Source organism: Pteropus medius, unplaced genomic scaffold, assembly GCF_902729225.1.
Source record: "Pteropus medius unplaced genomic scaffold, Ma_sr-lr_union100, whole genome shotgun sequence".
Classification (NCBI taxonomy): Eukaryota; Metazoa; Chordata; class Mammalia; order Chiroptera; family Pteropodidae; genus Pteropus; species Pteropus medius.
In genome coordinates this window covers 1,253,394-1,274,313 of record NW_024351732.1, presented here as the reverse complement: position 1 = coordinate 1,274,313, position 20,920 = coordinate 1,253,394, and the positions used below count along the sequence as shown (strand labels likewise).

Below are 20,920 nucleotides of genomic sequence, written 5' to 3'. Positions count from 1 at the left end.
TCAACACCCACCCCACCCCTCCCCTTCCCCCAGGAGGACCATTCCCTGGGGCTGGCGGTTTGGTGGAGTCACTGCCTTCTGTGGGCTCCCAGCTGGCCACCCTGACAGGGGCATCAGGACCGAAGGCTCAGCCCCCTCTCTGCTTCTCCAACACAAAGTGCTCTGCTCTTTCCAAACCTCCTCCCATCTCAACTGAAGGATGCTTAAGGCCCATGAGGTCCTTATCAGAGGCACCAAATGCAAAACCAGATGGGTAGAAGACTGTGGCCACTCCCCTAGTCTCCCACCCACACTTCTGCTCCATCAGCACTTAAGGCAATAAGCCCACCATTAGCAAAGTTCTTCAAACTCTGGGAGCCTGGAGCTCACTCCACACAGGAAGTCTGGCCCAGAATGACAATTGCTGACAGAGAACAATTATGGTACTGAGTTTGAGCTGACAGTACCTTTCTTTCCAAAAGCTATCTCTTACCCACTTCATATTTCTCTGAGCGAGGGAAGGGGCATAAAGTCCAGAGACTGGTTTTATAAGGCATAAAAATGGCTCAAGGAAGTCAGATGGTTTGATGTGAGGAGGGGGATGACAGACTGGAATCCAAACTAATAACCTCTGGCTGAGGACAAAGGGATCCATCCTCTAGAGGTTAAGAGTGTCATGAGCATGATTCTCAGACACGGACAGGGCCCTTGGACCCCAACTGAAGTGAGAAGATCTCAGGGAGCCAGGTCCCATAGGGTCTAGTTATCCTTGTCTCATACTTTGTCATACTTGGTGATGACACTTGGAAAAGACCTGGCTCCAGGAAGCAGGGCCCCGAAAGTGTGGGCCAAAGAAGGCCAAAGGCAGGAACTGTGAAGGGTGATGCTATTGGTTCTGTCACCTGATTCATTCCTCGTCCTGGTACCAGTTGCTCTTCAGTTCATTATCCCATACATCACTTCCCCGAGTGTGTTTCTCTCTCCTGCCAGATGACTCTAGGAACTGGGACAGGGTGGTGGGTGGGGGGGATCTGAGGGCAGGTGGGACATGGGGGGACCTGGGTTATGAGCTGACCTCATCAAAAGCTGGTATTCAAGACACTAGTCATAATGGAAATGGTAGGAACCTGAAGGTTCTTTATTTGTTTGTTAACCAGTTACCCAGAAGGCTGCTTGGACACACGAGTTATGTGCAAAGACGGAAAGACTCCTCGACATTCTTTATGGGGCTGAGCTCGTCAGCCAAGGCCATCAGGTCAGTCACCAGGGTGTCCAGCAGCTCGTACACCTGGAAGAATGGGATGAACATCACCGGCAAAGGTTTGCTCTGTGCAAGTACCTACACAAGGGAGCATCCATTGTGCTACAAGGGTGGACATATCTACACCACAGAGAACAGCTGGAAAGGGGATAAAACCAAAGTGGTGAGAGTTTCTGTAGAACTTTTGTTTTTGCAAATCGTTTTATTTTTCAAACCAGTCTGAGGAGGTAATCCTGCACTGGCCCCTAGGACATATGGGGACATTAGAGCCCACCATGGTTAAAGGGGCAATTCCAGGGAGGCCAGAGAGCAGTGCCCACTTAGCCCCTTGGGGTGGCCCAAATCTACTCTGGCCTCATGGAGGCCAACTTTCCTTCCTGTAAGATTACAGATCCACATACTGAAATATCTCCAAGACTGTGCCTTCAATGGGGCTGGACCACACAAACCTTGGCAAGTTGATTCTTAACTTCAGGAAGCCAAAGAAGAGTCCACTGCATGAGTCCTCAGAGCCCTATAATGACTTTCGAGACCCTACTGACCCTCAGAAATCTCAGTGATGTTACCAGCAGTCAATGAAGCTTCTAATCGAATGAGATCCAGTGTTACCACGATGCATGATGTAATCCCAGCTGCCCAGCTGTCCGCGCCAGAGGAAGACAAAGCCTCACCACTAGACTGGCCTCGCCCTTAGACCTCCTCTCCAAAACGAATAGCAACGATAACACAACACCTGGGTGAGTTTCTAAGGACCTACTGCTTAGGAATTCATCATTATGAAGTCTTTCCAGTGTTTCAAAATCCTTATACTTGCTGGAAATCCACTCCACATGGTGTTAGATGGTGTTAGATGCCAAGATGCATCTAACACAGAGTGGAAGCAGGAGCAGCACAAAGGGAAGGGCTTCAGCTCTGTTCCCCTAGTCTATTTTCCAAACGGCAGCCAGAGTGATTTTCTAAAGCACAAGTCAAGACCATGTCACCCCTCCATTCAAAACCAGGGATTATGACTTCTCGTTTCACTCAGAAAAACCCCAAGTCCTCACATTGCCTACGAAGCCCCACACATGGCCTATTCCCTCTCGGTAGTCTCTCTGCCCTCTGTTCTGGCTACTCCCTCTCCTGCCTCAGTTGCTCCCTCGCCCTAGGGCACTCTTCCTCAGGGGTCCACATGGCCACCCCTCACCTCCCTTCAAGTCTCTGATGTCACCTTCTCGATGAGGCCCACCTGCCTTACCTGGGCCTTCCCCGACCCCGTGGCTCTGGTCTCTCTTTTCCTTAGTGCTCATCGCCTAATATACCCGACGCGTTACTTATTCACGAAGTCTGTCTCACACACTGGGATGCCCTTCGCGAGGGCCGCTCTGTTTCTATCGTGAATGCGGTAGGAGCCGATCCTTTGTGGAACAAGTGGGATGAATGAGGGAGTGCAGGGCAAGTAGGGGTGAGAGGAGGGCCGAGTGCCCAGGCTCTGCCCTCACCTGTGTGTACAGCCTCTGAGTGTATTTCTCCATGACCAGGGGATCCATGGGTTCCTGAAAAGGGGTGGTGCTTTCAGGGATAGGGTCTTCCAAGGAAAACCTGTCCCGACTGAAAGACTTCACGAGTTTCTTGTCGTCCTTTGCCTTGTGCTTCTTGCTGTTTAAACGGTCCTGCTTGGAGAGATAAAACACACACAGCCTTCAATAGCTCCCGAGGGAGGTCACCGGAGTGACCGCCTGCCTTCTGCAGCCCCTGGTGCCCTGCCCGGCCCACCCCGGGCTGGACCGTGTCCCAGCATGCCTCTTTCCCCGGCAGCTTGGCTTTTTTATCTTCTCTGTCTTTGATTCCCAGCTGCTTCTTCTCCTGGGCTGCCCCTCTCCGGTCCTCCTTGCCGACTCTGGCGGACGTCACCTTTATTTCCATGACAGGAAGTGATTTTTGATCTAAGGAAGGTGAATAGAAGGCAATGTGGCCTGTGGCTTAGCTGAGCCCACAGGGAGGAGTTGGGAAGAGCAAAGCGCTGTCAGCAGTTCTGAGAGAATTCGCATGGACTAAGTAGAGTCTTTGGCTCAGGTACGTGATCTCGTGATCTCGTAGGGACCGCGAGCCAGGGGCAAGAGGCCTGATTCTAGACCCAGCTCTGTCACCCCCCTAAGTCTGGCACAGACAAGTCATTTAACCTCTCCGAGACTCCACCTATACGATGAGGGGACTGAACTAAGGTGATCACTAAGGTCACTTTTGGGTCCCAAATCCTGGCAGCAGATAAAACGGTAGCAGGGCCTACTCTATATATCAGCCTCATGGAGGTTCCCACCGGAAGGATGTGAAAGGTTGAGTCTCCACTGCTATCTGGGCAGAGGTATAAGGAAGACTACGTGGAGACATGGCTGCACAGTGTCTGACCTTGCTCTTCTGGCACGTCCAAATAGATGGTCTCCTTCTCAGGCAGGCCCAACAGAGCCCTCAGCCACAGGGAATGGCTCACCATGCTGTCAATCACATCCCGCCACAGCTGCAAACTAGAGGGCAAGACATACTGGAGAAAAGGGAGAAAAGCCATCACGCCTCATTTGCCCTGGAATCTGCAGAGCTTGGATCCTTCCAAGACACTGGTGCCAGGCCAGGCACTGCCATAGAAACGCCACAACCCCATCCAGCCAGCATCCTTGTCTGCACCTGTGCAAGCGCTCAGGTGGGAATCTGGCTTCTTTTGGGTGGCAGCCAAGAAAAAGTCACCCAGGCCTATCCAAGCTTGAAACTGGACCTTGCACAAGATCTCCAGCATGAGGCTCCCTGGTATGTTTTCTAAAGGCCTGGCACAACCTATCCCCCCAGGCCTATCCAAGCAAGTTCCAAATAGGCAATGGGAAGGCTGACAACCGAGTCTTTTCATGGAATATGCACCTCTTCTCGCTGCCCTCTGGTTTCTCTTATTCATCCCTCTGCTCACTGAGAAGGAACAGGGAAAGAGGAAAAAAGGGGTAGGTGCTTACTCTGCTGTGACCGCAGCTCAGGGGCCATTGCAGCAGGTGCCAAGCATGGAATGTTTGCAGCATCTTTTAGCAACCTGAGCTCAAGCGAAGCTTAGCCCCCTTGAGTCCTAGGACTGTCTGCTCAGAACCCCTGGCCAGAAGCCACCAAGAAGAGATGGGGCTGGCTCTCCTGCTGGGCCACCTACCACATCTGGTACAGGAAGTCGGACTGCAATGGCCTCTGCTCCTGGCAGAGCTCCAGGGCTGCTTTATTGAGCCTGATGAGGGCATCTTCTCTCTGGTTCTCCTCAGGGAGTGTCATCACTGCCTGGCAGGGTCACAGGTACCATGAGTAACTGTTCTGCCCAGGACACCAAAGGTCCCTATGTCCTCTAGTGATGTGTGTGGTGTGGTGAGGGGATATGGCCATGGAGAATCTGTCTGGTGTGCCTTCTGTGGGAGCCTGGGACCTCCCTCAGAAATCTGTACCCATGAGCCCCTTTTCCAGGGTTTGCCAGGGTCAGGGAGGGAGCCCCTCCTGTACCATAGTGGCCTACGCACCTGAGACAAAAAGAGATGACCCAAGAAATTGCTTTCCCTGGGCCCTCATTTCTTCACCCATGAGGAAAAGATGCACTGCTGGGGCCCTCTCTCACCGGGCTGGGCCAGGGCCACTCTCCCCAATCCCTTCAGGGGCAGGCAAGCACCTTTCTGAAGTCTTCCATGCAGAGGTTCCACTCAAGAGGGGAAAGGCTCTCCAGCTCCCAGGGGCTCTTGGCGCTCTCCCGGTCCGGGCTCCCCTCCACCAGGATCTCCTCCATGATGCTCTTCCCCTGAGGACTCCTGACCCTCACTCCAGTCTTCTGGAACCTGAAAGAATCTTGGGAGTCCCCGAGGGCCATATGCTCCTGCCGAGGCAGTTGGGATTCTAGGACTGGGTTCTTAAAGTACGCCGAAGACTCAACGTTCACCGTTGTCTTGTCCAAATAGACCGCCTGGGCCCTGGGGCTGAGGTGCTCCTCCTCGCCTGGCCCGGCCTCCTCAGCCTTGGAGGGCAGGATCATGTACTGGTGCCACAGTCTGTGCAGGTTTTGTACCACTTGGTGCTGGTAATGCAGCTGTTAGCAGGTGCAAGGGAAGACACGTGATGGGGAGGCCAGGCATGGGGCACCCAGAGCCTGTGAGCCTACTCTGGTTTCTCTGTTTGTTCCCTTGAGGGCACTGATGAAGGAGGGAGGGAGGAAGCCAGCAGGAGAGGCTGTGACCAGCGGGAATCCCCACTTCCCCTTCAACCTGAGCATCTCCAACTTAAAGCATTTTTTGCCTGTAGGCTTCCAAAGTAAGATTGGGTTTGAATGAAGGAGTTCCTGAAGCTCTGTTCTTGCCAAGCATCTACTTATCTTAGGCAAATTACTTAACCTCCCTGGGCCTCAGTTTCCTCCATGTAAAGTGAGGATATAAATAGTGCCCATCTCACAGAGCTGCCGTGAGGAGAAAATGAGTTACTCATGGAAGACACTCAGAACAGCTTCTGGCACATTGGAAGTTTTTGCTATTCCTTTTACCCAGGGCAAGCCAGAGGGACAGGGGCCAGTGCTGGGCCTGTACCCGAGGATTCCTGTGGTGGAACAAGTCCTCCTCCGTGAGGTAGGCATCCACAGGTGACTGCGCACGTTCCGGGGTCAGGATCCCCCTCAGCACCTCCTGCAGCATGCTCTGCACGATGCTGACTGCTTCCTTGGAAGCCAGATTTTTCTGGGGAAGAAAAGTTGGCACCAGACAGCAACTCAGGCTTCCGAAACTCATTTGCATCATGGAGGGGAGCCAGATCCCTGGGGACTTTGTGCCTTCCTAGGGGTGGAGTTCCTGCCATTGTCTCTGTCTCTGTCTCTTGCCCTGTCTGTCTCTCTCACACACACACACACACACACACACACACACACACACACCCCTATTCCTAGACTAAAACCCCCTGGGTCTGCCCCAAACATCTTTGTTCCCTAAAAGAGGCTGTAAGGACCCCAAGGAAGGGCCAGTTCTAGAAAAGTTGCTCCTTCATAGGGCCAAGAGGTCACATAGTCAGCATTTCCTACAGACTAGGAAGAAGGGAAAAGGGCCAGGGGCCACACGGTTTGGGCCTGAGAATGTGACTTAGCCATACAGTCAGTATCACAGAAACAGGGGAACAGCATCTCCACAGAGAGGTCAGGCCTATGGTCACAAGTAAAGCAGATATGGCATTTGTCCAAACTACCTCTGATTAGCACAGGTTGAACTCCAGCTGAAGTAGCTCTGGCTAGTGAATAAAAAAGCATGGCTTTCCACAGAGTCACACAGAGCACAGCACCAGGTAGCCAGGGTCTGGATCTGACTCGAGGGGCAGAGCCCCAATTCCCACCTCATACTCACTCCTGGGTGCCACCCTATTGGTTAAATTGTTCTCTCTAGTTTTGCCTGGTTTTGAAGTCCTGCCAGTTAAATGCAACTCCACTGGTTGGTACCAGACAGCAGTGAACAAATACAGCACCAGGACACGACATCATTCATTATATGTACTCAAATACATACTTCCCCACAGGCTGCATCTTAAGGCCTAGTCTCATCTCTTTCTGGCGGTGGGAGACATGCATGGCGGAGCTCAAAGCTGCCCCTCCTCTCATCTGCCCACCCATCTTTTCCAACACAAAGCTCTGAAAAGTGTCTGTTGAGCAAGAGTATCTGGCAGAAACAAGATCTCTATAGGCAGTGCCAGGAAGCTCACCAGGGTAACCTATCTGGTATCCACAGGGGCCGAGATCCTGAGTTTCTTACCTCCAGTAATTTCCTCTCACTCCTAAAAATATCCTGGGCCAGGGAGACTGCGTAGAGATTGACCTGCAGGACAGCACCTCCCAACAGGGTGGGGTGGGTTCCAAACTCCCAACATTCCCTGAAGATCCCAGCATTCAAAGATTTGAAGAAGAAGGTAAAGGTTTTAGTTTCTCCAGGCAGAATCACACCTGAGAGGGATAGAGATGGAGGTTTTCAATAAAGAGAAGCTGGCCGAGCCCCAAACCTGCATGTCTAAAGTTAACTGAGCCCTAAGCCCATGCAGATACATTTAACCGAGCCCCAGGTAAGGTAACCAATTGCTCTGGTTCGTCCAGGACTAAGGTGTTTTTAGGATGTGAGACTTATGGTGCTAAAACTAGGAAAGTCCCAGGCAAACAGGGACAGTTGGTTGTCTTAGCCTCAGGCCTGTGCCTATAGGTAACTGAACCCCTAGAATGCCTCTGCTCCCTGGTAGCTCACCTATCTGTATTCTAAAGAGTTCCACCCTTCCCCCAACAGACATGAATAGTTGGGAGATGACACATGCCACAGAAGAAACTGTGGATGGGGAACGAGGCAGGGAAGTGGAGCTGGCCATTAGCTAGACATGGCTTCTCAGACATCAAGGACGAGAGCTGTGAGCAATGCCACTTCTGCCAGGTACCTTCCCGATTGTTAAAGTAGAACCGCTCCATCCTGTTTCTCTTCAGCTCCTGGAAAGAGTCCAGCTGGGACCGCCGCCGCCAGTCATACAAAATGGCCACTGTGCCATTATTGACCACAGTCAGTTCTGAAGATGTTTTCTGCCCTTCTAGAGTTTCGAAGGTCAAGCGGACAGCAATTCCAATGTGCTTCTGAGGAAGGAGGAAGTATGAGAAACGTCCTTGGGGGAGGCCCTGGCCTAGGGTGACCAACTCATCCTGGTGTGCCCAGGACTTTTCCAGGTTTGGCACTGAAAGTCTCATGTCCCAGGCCTCCAGGGCCTGGCTGCTCTCAGACAGATTGGTGTCACACCCCGATAGTGGCTATCTCTGAGGTGCCATCAACCGTAATAAGAGATAAAGCAGATTTTATATCTGATGACCATTTCTGCTCCTTAGCACCTGAAGAATATTTCAGAGCCTTCTTAAAGCCACACCTGTTTGAGAAGATTTGCTTTTTACATGATTGGGGCTAGGTACAAACTGAGTGGCTTGTGACACTCTCTTTTCAGCCTTGTGATTTTATTCTGGCTCAAGTTAGCATTGCTGTTACCATTTTCAGACATGCTGAATGCATGACCAGATAGGAGACTGCAAGCTCCTTGTGACTGCCACAGTCACCTTGGGACTGCACCCGAGGGACACCCATCCAGCAGGTGGGTGAGGGTAAAGGCAGGCTTACCTTGTCCTGTGGGTTACTGCTTCTGATCCAGCAAGCTGGCTTCCCACAGAAGAGCAAAGAAGGGCCAAGAATAGGCATGGGAACTGTATCAGGGTAATCGGTCAATAAGTCTCTGTAATAAAAATCAATGACATATTTTTTTCTGAGGCTGCCACAGTCTCGCCACATGGAGCCACAGAAATGGTTGTCAGCAAGTCTGGAGAGGTGCCTGGCTCTGCCCCCCAATGGAATATCATCAGCTCCACTTGAGCTCAGCTTTGTCCTGCTCTATTCCTGTAGGTGGAAGAGTCTTGGACATACACAGACTCTTCTTGTAGAGCCACTCAGTGTACGCAGCCCTGGGAAAGTCTGGAGAGGCCCCACTTACCCAGCGAAGGACTGTCTGGGAGACCCCCATTAGGAGTTGGTTGCTGGGAGGGAACAGATGTCCAGAGAGAAGCTGGCACATGTTTTGGAATGGGCTAGAAAAGGGGGTGGCAGTCACTAGCGAGAGGTTGTGATGGAGGCATCCTGATTTCAGGGAGGGATGCCTGCCTTTAATACTGTGGGCACTGGGGGGAGCCCCACCTTCCAATCTTTCTCCCGAGGGTCCAGGTCCAACTCACAAGCTTATCGTGTCTCCAGAAGAACTTTTCTGGCTCCTTTCAAACCCTGGAAAGTCTTCCACTATAACAGCTGAGAAAGGTTGCCCTCTGCCCACCACCTCCAGGCCATCAATATCCTTACAGAAACCAAGAAAGGAAAGATTAGCTGAAGATGAGCGCCACCCTAAGGGGCTTCAGATTGGGCACGGAGGCATTACCAACCTGCTGGCTAAAATCCAGCTCTGCCATGATGCTCTGCAGCTCCTTGCGTCGGTAGATCAGAAACAGACTCCGATCCCAGGTGTAGCGGTACCAAGCGTCCTTCTGGTCCAACAATCCTAGAGCAGGGTCAAGGACCCTCAGCACAGGCTGCTGCCATGCCCCTTCCCCACTCAACCTAAATGGCTCTGAATATACTCATCTCAGCACCATTTCTGGGAAAGGGGAAAATACAGCTGCCCTGTGCAGCTGGGCTGCACCTCTTCTGTAACTGTCTCACTGAAGAGGAAACCGGACCTCCACAGGGCTATGGGACCTGAACCCAGGTCAGTCTCCCACCAGGGCCGTGCTGTCCCACATCCACATCAGTTACAAGCTGCCCCGCTCCTCACCCATCTCTGCCTGGATAGAGTGCGGCTTCCTGACATGAGTGATTGGTTCCAGAAGGCCACGCTGAGTTTTCGTCTTCGTCATTACCAGACCCGTCATTTCATCTCCCAAGTATTCCAGCCGACTCCAGAACCCTCTGGTCTCCTCACAGCACTGGCAAGGAAGGGCAGATGAGTCAGATCACCTGGACACCTTGGAGAGAGGCTGACAGGGGGCCCGGGAGACAAGAGCACCGCAGGCTACAGATGCTTGCTCTGGGGGATTCGTTGCTGCCAAGGACGAAGCCCCCACTTTCTTGTTTTCAGGATACCCTGTTGTAGCCTTTACCCAGTCTCAGACAGACAGTGTGGGTGATGGAGGTGCTGTGCTAACATACCAGATACAACACGGTGCCCTGGGTCATCCAAAAGCATGAGCTTAGCTTTTAGGAGAGAACACTAAGACTATTGTAATAACACAGTGCCTGTGCTATCTTTCTCCTCAGATTAACTACCAGTGACCACCATAGGCTAAATTACTTAACTGACCAGTCTCTGTTAATAGGACCAATAATAGGACCAATAATATAATTTAGTAAAGGGCTTGAGGGCTTAACAATGCTTTGCGATGGATAGATTTGTCTTGTCCCCAACTGTGCAAACTGAGGCAGACATCCCTGTGTCCAGACCCCCTCCTCATAGGGCACCTGGGAATGCTGTCCTCACCTTCCCATCATGCTGTGTTGGAAGTGTTCGGTCAATGAGCTCCCGTTCCTCCTGGATCTGTCTGTAGGTCTCCCCGATGTGCATCAGCAGCTGGCTGACAGGCTTCTTCAGGCGTTCTAGAGAAAGAGAGAGCCAAGAATGCAGCCCCTTTACCAAATCAGAACAAACAAACTCAGCACTAGGCACTGGTCAGCCTCATCCCTGGGCTAATTTCAGAACCCACTAAGAGCAAGAAGCACTGGTAGTGAATGGCACAAATATGTTCAGCCTAAATCCAGGCTCTGGACAGGTGGAGGGAGAGAAAACAAACAGCAGCAGAGCCTGGATGTCGGATGAGGTACGGTGGGAGTCCCATACACCTGCTCACCACTGAGAGCTTCCTGCTGTCTCTTCCGCAGGGTTAGGTTGCGCTGCCAGTTTTTCAGAAAGTTGTGCTGAGGAGGTGGGGACCAGGGCTGTGCCTTCTCTTCTTCTGGGGATTTCTGCTTCTGCTCTTCTGTAGCTGAGATGAAGTTCATCAGACAGGGCGGGGTGTGTATCAGCTCGGCTAACTGAAAAGTACAGCATATGTGTGTGGAGGGTGGCAAGAAGACACTAAACGGGCAGAGCAGAGATTTCTTCAGGCCTAAATCCCTGATGTCCTCCTACTCTGTTGAAGATCCTTCCTCTTCAGGACCCAAAGGTAGTGAGTGGCGGAAAAATCACAGAACCAGACTGCCTGGGAAACTAATCAGACCCCTCTCCCCCAGAATGGGGACCTCTATTCTAAGATTGTGGTCAAAATCTTTCCATGAGTCTGTTCTCCTTACAACTGTTGTTAATTGACACCTTCACTGGCAGGATGATGGAGACATTTTTATGTGACTCCAGGCCTCTTAGCACCTGACCAATCAGAGAGTCTTTGCCTGGAACCAGAGAAGCAAAGAGAGAGAGAGAGAGAGAGAGAGAGAGAGAGAGAGAGCGAGCGAGCAGCATTGCAGGATGGGAAAGACAGTAAGACAGGCCGACTATTCATGTGGCCCCAGGAGCTGGGCTCCAGCATGTGGACATAGGAGGAGAAAAGGCCAATCTTTGGAGAAGGGAAAATGCAGCCGGTGCACAGAGGAGCAGAGGGCAGCGAGGGAGCGTGGGCCCGGAGCCCCGATGCCTTTTTGGGTTCTCTGGCCAGACACATTCTTGCCTTTGGATTCCTCGAGGCACCTTTGTATCCTTATAGTGACTTCCTAACTTCAGCTGAAGCTAACTTAAGTTGGCTTCACTATTTCAGGGGGAAGGTCACTTATCACTTCAGACTCTGGGGCCCAGAGACTGGACTGTCTTTTTAACCCGGGGCCTGCTTGACTCTGCCAAGTGTGAGAATGAAATGACCAGTGACCTCTCTTGTCCCGGCAGCTCCGTGCAAACAAACCTGGGTGTTCCCTCGAGCAACTGCAATTCTCTTAAAGTCCTGGAGACTCCCCAAGATGTGGTGGGACAGGATCTGGTCGCTACCATGGAAATAGTCACCCGGACCTGGTGGGCAAAAGAGGAGCGAGAAAAACAAGCTGGAGCTAGCCGATGTAAACAATTCAAGGGGGCTACTTTCTGATGGAGACCCCGCTTTCTTTCAAGGCCGATCCATGAATTCAGAGACCCGGGCCAAAGCTGGGCATACCAGAGTAGTCCAGGGGCTTTGTGGTTGCATCTGGAGTAGCAGGATGTGCTACTAAGTGGCAGACCTTTCTCCTAGGATCCTTGGGTTTGGGTTTACGGATGATAAATTTCTGGGTAATGACAGGTTTATCTTCTGTTTCAGTAAAGCGAGGAATGTGTTGCTAAAAAGAAACAAAAGAGAGAATTCCAGAGATCAGGAGGAGGAAAAACACCACCCATCTCCTCTGTCCTAATTCTTCGTGGAATTCCTGAAGGCTGACAAATTTGTTTTTCCAGCTCTGTCCATATGTTCTGATGAGGAAATGCCCATGCAAGAGACATGAGACGTAATAACGTCCTGGAAGGAAAAAAAATAACATACCTCCAGACAGTTTAGGTGAGAAGTGGCTAACTCTTCCAGGTAAGGCATGGGGTTAGGGTTTAGCAGCTTTATCCACATCTGTAACTTTGCTTCTTAAACTCATTTTCCCTTCTGTGAAATAGGGATGATGGCTCTTGCCTCCATGGGAAGCAAGATGCCTCATCATCTCACTCCTCTGTGGTTCTAAATCTCAGGAATGTTAAAACAAACCATAAATTCCTTTAGATGCAAAAGTGAAAAGAACCGTGTTTTGGGTTCTCTGGCCAGACACATTCTTGCCTTTGGATTCCTCGAGGCACCTTTGTATCCTTATAGTGTCTTCCTAACTTCAGCTGAAGCTGAAGTTAGGAATTTCTATGGAATTAGACACTCCCTATGAGTAGAGATGGTGGACATGGTTGATGTTCGAGACCACACAGGCTGGGAGAGAAAAACTCCTGCAGGAAGGGATTCCTGGACTTCATCCTTACCTTCTTCAAGTCTTCCTTCTTAATGGCTAAGGCAAGAATGTCGTCTCCTTGTAGGACATTGCTAACAGGCTCAGTTTCTTCCTGAATGGGGGGTGTGGGCTGTTCAGATACCTTTGCCCGCTTCTTTTCTAAAGAGAAGCAGAAGATTACAAGTGCTATATGTATGTATTTATTTGACTCCATGGTCAGGGGCGGGCAGGGGAAGAGCTGGCCAACTGGATGGTCAGTAGAGGCTGCCAAGGTGGCCTGGGCAGTACTTGATTGGGGTGACAGGAGTTCTCTCTTCAAAGTTCCCCCTACCGTTGCCCTTGGCCCACCACAGCAACTGAAGGTAGCCAGAATTGAGATCAGAAGATATTCCATTCCAGGCTGTGCTACTTATAAGCTGAACGACCTTGGATATATCACTTAACCTCTCGGCCTTAGTCTTCCCTTCTGTAAAAAGAGGGAGCTGGACTAAATCAGTGGTTCTCAAATAGTATTCAAATGTCTGCCTCAGAGTGTTCTGGGGAGTTTTACAATTATAGCTTTCTGGCTCCTGCGTGGAGTCAGGGCCTGGGGAATCGTATTTTTTAAACTTCCTAGGTGTTTCTAATGTCAATAGGTTGGGACGCCTGGACTAGATGCTTCCTCAGCTTTCTCCATTGCTGGCACTCATCCATTCTTCTGGGTGAAGGCATCAGGTTTTTTAAGACACTGCTTAAAATACAGATGCTCTGGAGGGAAGCAGAACATTCACAGCTGACCATTTATTTCATGTTCTTTCATTAAATAAATACTATTTAAGTATCTTCTATGTGCCAGGCACTGTGCTAGGCTCTGGGGACATAAAGCAAGAGATTCAGGCTTCAAAGAGCACACACCCATGGGTGACAAGGCTGTCAGGCTGAACTAGGGTTACTATGGGAGCAGCCAGGCTGGGGGGCCTAGCCCAGTGTGTGGGCTAGTCAGGGAAAGCTCTCTAAGGACATGATGTTTAAACTGAGAGCTGAAGAATGGAGAGAACATAGACAAGGGAAAGGGCTTGGGGAACAGGAGTAGCGTGAAGAGGCCTAGAGGCAAAAGAGGATGGTGCACACTCCTAGAACTCAAAGTATGAGTTTTTAAAATAGCTGGAGTGTAGTGAGGTGTGAGGTAGAAAGCAGTGCCTGAAAAAAGAAGTTGGAGCCATATCACAAAGAGCTTAGTGAGCCATGTAAAGGACTTCAATCTTCACGCCATGGGCCATCTCATGGCAAGGAATGGATTAGGGGGCGCGATCACTGAGGAGTCTACTACAGTAATAACACTGGTTGACGACAATGGCTTATGGAACTGGAAGAGAAGTGGAGAGATCTGAGCCTATTTCTCTCATGCGCCATGCCAGAGCATGGCATTGAGAACTCATTGTGCAGAAGCGAGTCATTCTCCAATGAGGAAACACTCTCTGCCTTCCTTCCAGAGGTGGGTTAACAGTTTCAAATGCATCTCATTTCTCTGGCTAGTAGACTCCTGTCTGCTGCCCTCTGGTTTAGAATGGTCTGATGTAAGGCCCTACAGAAAATAATCAAAAGAAAACTTTGAGTCCTGACTTCAGGAACTTTAAAACAGAACTTGGTTTTGTCCACTGCGTCTCACAGCACTCTAATTTTGCAGAAGCAGTATCACCAGAACATCAAAGCAAGTGTTTTGGTTACCCAAATCAAACTCTTTTTTTTTTTTTTTTTTAGGAAATACCCACATAATTGGTGGCAAAACGAAACAAAATAAAAAAACAAACAAGCCTAAGCCAGAATCATTCCAAACATAACTCTAAATTCCGCCTATGGGCCAGAGTCCATCTCCTCAGCGATGGGGTCAGTGGAAACTCAGGAGCATCATCAACTTAACCGCATGGCTCTGGTCCCATCCATTGCCACGCATGGACATGCAGCCTTAGGTTTTGATTTCTACAGTCACTAAAACTGGTGGCAGCCCAAGAGACAATTGGTATCAGTTGAAAGTCTGCCTTTATAAACATTTTTGTATTATTTCTATTTTCTAGGATATCTTCTCCCTCTGCCCATCGCCTTGGCTGCTTCTACATCTTCTCAAGGGATTAAACATCTCCAGGTCTGAGCTTTTTACTTATGGGTGTATAATTACCACGGTGAATTTATAAACTTTCAACATTGCTGAAGATTTCTGAAATACTGAAACTCTGGTCTGAGGTTTTTTTGAGAAGGTCATCTTAATATACAGTCAGGGAATGGTGTGTTCCAGAGTTAATATAATATTCACAAAAATGATATGTACATTTTAAACTTCGAATCACCCTAGATGATTTGAATTTACCTAAATTTACCAAGCATCTTCTATGTGCTATAAACTACAGAGAAAATGGTATAAAAGGTTAAGATATGGCTCTTTCTCCTGAGGAATTGAAAAATGCAGCAGACATTAACATACACCAATTATAACATAAGAGCCTAAAATTAGTGGAACAGGCAATGGGTTTGGTTACACATCAAAGCAGGAGCAGATGGATGTGGATTATACAGTTTAGGGCTCTAACCAAAGGTTCAGAAGAGCAGTTGCAGGGGTCAGAGGCAGCTTCACAGGCCATTAGGCCTTGGAGGACAGGAAGACTTTGCACAGACGGAGCAGCAGACAGAGGTGTTCCAGGTGGGGTCACCGCTGGAGCAAAGGTGGAAGCAGGGCTGAGCATGACGTATGTGAGGCATGGTGTCACAGAAGGCTTGTTGGGGAGGTGGGGGCGATATTGGGGATAAGAGGAAAACCAGGGCTTTGTAAAGTAAAGCTGAAGCATCTGATCTTCCTCTGTCGGCAGGAAGAAGGTTTGGTCCAGGAGAGTGAAATGAAAGCATTTCAGAGTGATTCATCCAGTCAGGGTAAGCCAGGTGGACTGGAGGGGCAGAGGCAAGTTGGGGAGACCAGGGAGGAAGGATAATCTCACGAGGGTCACTTCAGGACCTTCATGAAGACTCTACAGGGTCAAAGTGTATCTCACTACTGAGCCTGCAGAGGCCCAGCTATTTCCTGTTCTTTGGTCTGAAAACCCAAGCTGAGTGGGGCTCCTGGTGAGCACACGGCCGGCCGGCATTTCTCCCCTAATCTTGACAGCTGCAAGGTGGTCAGAGACCAGCCCCCTTGTATGGGGCAGTCAGGTGACACCTCTGCTGGAATTAAGTCAGGCAACTAGAAGCAAGGTATTCAGGTGGGGTAGGGTGGGGAGGGGGTTGGGGAGAGAAGACAGCTATAGAGGGACAAGAAACCTGGACTCTCTTGTTCTGCTCCTCGCTTTATTTAAATGTTATTCTTTTTTGTGTTGATTAAAGTCTTCAGGAAATTCTGACCTCAGGGTAGCGTTGGGGGAATGCAGGGATGGGCTGTTCCTACCAGGGCTATTTTACTTGATGTAGGAGGGGGATCTGGTACTGCTGGGAGGGAGTCTCCCACATTTCTTAGCAATAAGACCTGGGAGTCAAAAGGGTTGGGATCTCTAAATAGGTTTACGGTCACAATATTTGCTTGCCTTTTTGCTTATAATTCAGAGACCTTGGAGAAACACAGCACAAGATTAAAAGATTATATTTGTTGATTAGCTGTATTATAGTGGGGAGGGGGGAAGTAGTGCCCTACAACATTAGAGGCTTCCCCTGAGATATTTAGGGGGAGAAAGGTATCCCGCATGCAAAACTAAATTAAACACTGATTTTTTTTAACTCCTCACCCTGGCGCACGTTCTTAACTCAAGGGCTATTTAATAAACCCAATTTCCCCTTACTAAAAATAAATATGCAGTGAAAAATCTTTCCTTGATTTGCTTAAGTCTGATTAAGATCTCCAGAAGCTAGGTGAGAGATAGCTAGGAAAGCCCTTGACTACCCTTGGAAAAGGAGACCAGCTATCTTCTCCCTTTCTTAACTGTTAAAAAGCATATCATGAAACAGCATCTCGGCGGTGCAGTCTAAATCGGACTTTCATACTATAAAGAAGCATTAAAGAAAGCCATACTGAAAAGTAGCTAAGCTCCGGTTAGTTTGACTCCAGGCCTGCCCCCCTGCTTACACTGTGCTTTCCCCATGACTCTGGGCTGGGTCTCCCCAGGGCCTGCAAGGGCACACCCACACTTTCTGACCTAGCACCGCAAGCCCTTTCCTGGAAAACCTCTGCCCACCTGTGCAGGTCCCTCTGGCTCCTGTCCCTTTCCTCCACCCTCACCACCTCTGCCCTGGCCACCAAGGTCATATTACTTTCACAGTTCCATGCCTCAGCTCACGCTGCTGCTCCCTAGACCTGAAGAAGCAAATTGCTCCCCTCGCCTGTTTTTTTCTGCTGAGCCACAGATGTCACCTTCTTCAGAAAACCTTCCCCTCAAAATCTACCACCCAAGGCCTGGGTCAGGTGCTCTGAGTCCTTAATGCCTATGGGAGCTTATATCACAGCATTTATATTGTCTGGTTACTCCTGCAGGAGTTCACCAAACTGCATTTCTTGAGGGCTGAGATCACACAGTTAATACTAATACCCTCATTGCCCAGCACAGTGCCCACACTGCAGGCCCTCAATAAATGGAAACAGCAAAAAAAGATGGAAGAGAGTGTAAACTGCAAATGGGAGCACGTCCGTGGGGTCAGTCTGCTGTCAGGCACCCCAGGGCTCTCCCATGTGCAACCAGAGGGTAGCTGCAGAGGCCAAGAAGCAGTCTTGTGTAGTGACTGTCTCCAGGTTAAAAAAGCAGGACAGGTGTCACCTAGCTGGAAAGGGCATGTGGTAAGAAAAGGTAGAAACAGAATGAGCCAAGTTAGGCATTTCTTCTGATTTTTCCAGCAGGACTCTTACTTAGGTGACCCCTAACCCCACTCCCTCACCCCACCAAAGAATCCCACCAAGGTTGTTGGTTTCACCACCTCAATATGTTTCTTGCATTCTTTCCTGAATTTCTTTTCCCAAGCACCTCATATCCTGGCCCTTCTAGTCTTGAACTTTTCCTTTCTGGCTCAACCACACTCCCCTACAGAGGGATCCTGCCTTCTGAGTCCCATCCTAAGATATGGTTCCAGGTAGGGGTCTCCTGTGCCTTTCTGGCCAAGGCCATCTCCCCAACAATTGATCCCTGAGGCCTCTGTCAGTTCCCTATTTCCTCAAGGCCCCAGTGCCCTGTGCCCCATTCCTTATGGGGTCTCCACTTTGTCCATTACCCCTAAGGTATGGGGAACACCTTGCCCTGTACTCCATCCTTCCATGATCTTTACCTCCATCCTGATGTCACCCCTATCCTCCAGGCCCTGTGTCGTGAATCCTATCCAAGAACCCCTGGCCCTGTCAGGTTCTCCTTAGTTCCCAAGGCAGCTAGTGCCGACCTTTCAAGCTCTCTGCGGCCTCGAAGAATCTGCTTGGTATTCTGAGGCGGGATTCCTTCTTTAGAGACTTCATGGTGCCGCCCGGACCGAGAGCGTGGCCCCACGTCGCGGGGACCCAGGATAACTTGGCCGTGCGTCACCCCACCAGGCGACCCCGCGCGCGTCCGCCCGCCATTGGTCGCAGCTGCGTCCATAGCAACCAGCGCCCCGCGACGGAGCGCGCACCCACCGAACAACTTGGGCGGAGACTGCTTGGAAGCCACTTTTTTCATACGGTCGCCCCAACGGGCCCGCCAAGGGCCGCTCCTTCCTCGTGCGAACCCTGAAAATACCCGGGGGCCCGACCGTGACGTCACAGGCCGTGCTGGCTACTCCCGTGAGGTCACCAGCCGGGAGGGGCGTGGGTGGAGCGAAGCCTCTGGGAAGAGCGGGGAGGTGGGGGGAGGTGGGGGGAGGTGGGGGCGGGTGGGGGGAGGGCTGCATGATCCGCCCCGCTCCTCCCCGCACTAGGCGAGGGTGCGTCCGGCTGCCCTGACCGCCCCACCTCCTGCCTTCCCTCTGCCCTTTCACATAGCCGCCACAGGATCCTTCCTTTCACCTCCCGCCGAAAACCCCTGGAGGGCTTCCGGAGGATTTCATTTCCCAAGACCCCCTGCCTGTCCCTTACCTGGATGGGCCTGTTGACCTCCCCCGCCCTCGCACGCTGCAGCCGCTTTGGTCTTCCACTAATTCCTAAACCGGTCAAGCTTCCTTCCCCTCCTGCCCAAGGACTTGGGGCCTTCTCATACTGCTGCTTTCAGCCTTCGGACTGAAAGATTGCCCTTGACTCCTGTTCCCCACTTTAAAGTAGCCCCTTTGTTATCTCAACTTTATAATTGCACCCAGTTCATTTATTTTTCCGGAGTCCTAACGCATTCTGGGATTATTTTGTTTGTCCATGTTCACTGTCGTCAGGCAATGTAAACTCCCTAAGGGCAGGGAAGCCTGTCCCTTGTTCCTACCTCAACCCAAAATTTAGCCTATAGTGGTCACTCTATGTGGAATAATGAAGGGACTCTAGAGCCAGACACAACTGAGTTGCAATCCCACCTCTGCCTCCTTGCTAGCTGTGTGTGCTTGGGCTTGTCCTGTGACCTGAGCCACAGCTTTCTCACTTAAAAAATGGAGGTCATAATGCCGCCCACACAGGGCCACTGTAAAGATTAACTGAGAGTTTGCATTTAAACCACCCAACATAGTGCCCTCCATAAACTGTAATGTCTTCTCAATCAATTCTCAAAAATTATGCTGGGGTTGGGGGAGCAGGTGCACTCTGTACCCATTTTACAGATAAAAATGGAGCTTCAGAGAGTGGAAGCATGTAAAGTCACCTGACTAGCAAGGAACACAATTTGAACCTGGTTCTACCAAGTCCAAGGCCTTATCTCTTGGGCCATTTCTGAGCTTTGCTGCAGTCTGCCCCAGACAGGGAACTAGGAAGGATACCAGGAGGGCTGGCCAATCCTGGTGCTCCCTGTGTGTTCTCCACTGCTGGGCATCTCCCGGAGGCATGGCTCCTTCCCAATGCTCCCCTAGACCTTCACTCCTCTTACGACTGAGACATCCTCCACGGGCAGCTCCTCCTCTCCTGCCCTCTGAGGCCCAAGCATCAACCTCCTTCCACCATCCAAGGAGTCCCCAGTTCAGTTCACTCCATGAACACTTACTGAGCACTTATGATACACCGGGCTGGGAACTGTAGACAGTCACTATGGTGGAAATAGTGCAAGAGGCTTTTTGTCAGGAGCACTAGGGGCTCTCACTGTAAGGCCCATGAAAGATGAAAGGGAAAGAAGCAGGACTGGGTTGGGAGAGCCTCAGACTATGTTGCAGATCTGACAAAGTCTTGGCCAACTCCATGTGGACCTCTGGGGCAGAAAATGTTCCTCAGGGGCTGTCAGCTAACTGTAAGGTCTTTCTTGAAGGGAGATAGGAACAACTCATGACCATGGCTGCCACAGGAGCTCTGCAAGATATGGAGGAAAATAAATATTTTCTCTAGCCCTCTAGGAGCTCAGATAGAACAGAAGACACACACTCATGAAACTCCAATCCATTCGCCCAGCTTCAGGAGGGCGTTTACCTTTGGGAAGTTGCACAGCTTGTGGGAAACCTGGCTGGGGCAGGACAGAGGCCTGGGGGATGTTTAAGGAGGATTCAGTGGAGGTTAAAAGACGAGGGAAGGAGGGAGTGGGAGAGGCACTTGGTTAGGCAGACACACAACCTGGCGGGGCTTAGCTACCAGCCTCAGTGAATTTGAACAGGTTTCATCCCCTCTTTGTGCCTTCGTATCACCATCTGCATCATGAAGTTGTTAGACCAGATTAGTGCTGCTTAACCCTTTGAGAATCTGATCGAAGCCAGGAAACCTTCCCAGAAATATGCATTTTTTTTTTATGGTAGTAAAATACACATAACATAAAACTCACCATTTTAACAAATACAATGCAGTGGCTTTTAGTACATTCACAGTGTCGTGCAACCATCACCACTGTCTAGTTCCAGAACTTTTTCATCATCCCTAATCAAACCTTGTATCCATTAAATATTCACTCCCTTGGCAACTACTAATCTACCTTCCCTCTTTATTGATTTATCTATTCTGGATAGTTCTTATAAATGGAATCATACAGTATTTGGCCTTTTGTGTCCGCCTTCTTTCACTTAGCGTAGTGTTTTCAAGGCTCATCCATGTTGTGGCATGTATCAGTACTCCAGCCTTTTTCATGGCTGAATAATATTCCACTATATACCACATTTTGTT

The 20,920-nt window shown here is 50.3% G+C and overlaps 1 protein-coding gene across 1 annotated transcript; it reads right to left on the bottom strand.

Annotated features, from left to right (window-relative positions):
• Nucleotides 1-1,087: 1,087 nt before the first annotated feature.
• Nucleotides 1,088-18,426, bottom strand: MYCBPAP (MYCBP associated protein). The gene is made up of 19 exons (XM_039846315.1): nt 18,118-18,426; nt 12,773-12,900; nt 11,943-12,102; nt 11,697-11,800; nt 10,656-10,839; nt 10,289-10,404; nt 9,587-9,737; nt 9,198-9,313; nt 8,997-9,112; nt 8,392-8,503; nt 7,673-7,862; nt 7,009-7,196; nt 5,806-5,952; nt 4,905-5,315; nt 4,404-4,525; nt 3,629-3,744; nt 3,023-3,165; nt 2,722-2,892; nt 1,088-1,267 (listed from the first exon to the last, which is right to left on the bottom strand). Exons 1-19 carry the CDS (start codon nt 18,188-18,190, stop codon nt 1,166-1,168), a joined length of 2,850 nt encoding a protein of 949 aa, XP_039702249.1. The 5' UTR covers nt 18,191-18,426; the 3' UTR covers nt 1,088-1,165.
• Between the last annotated feature and the right edge of the window lie 2,494 nt (nt 18,427-20,920).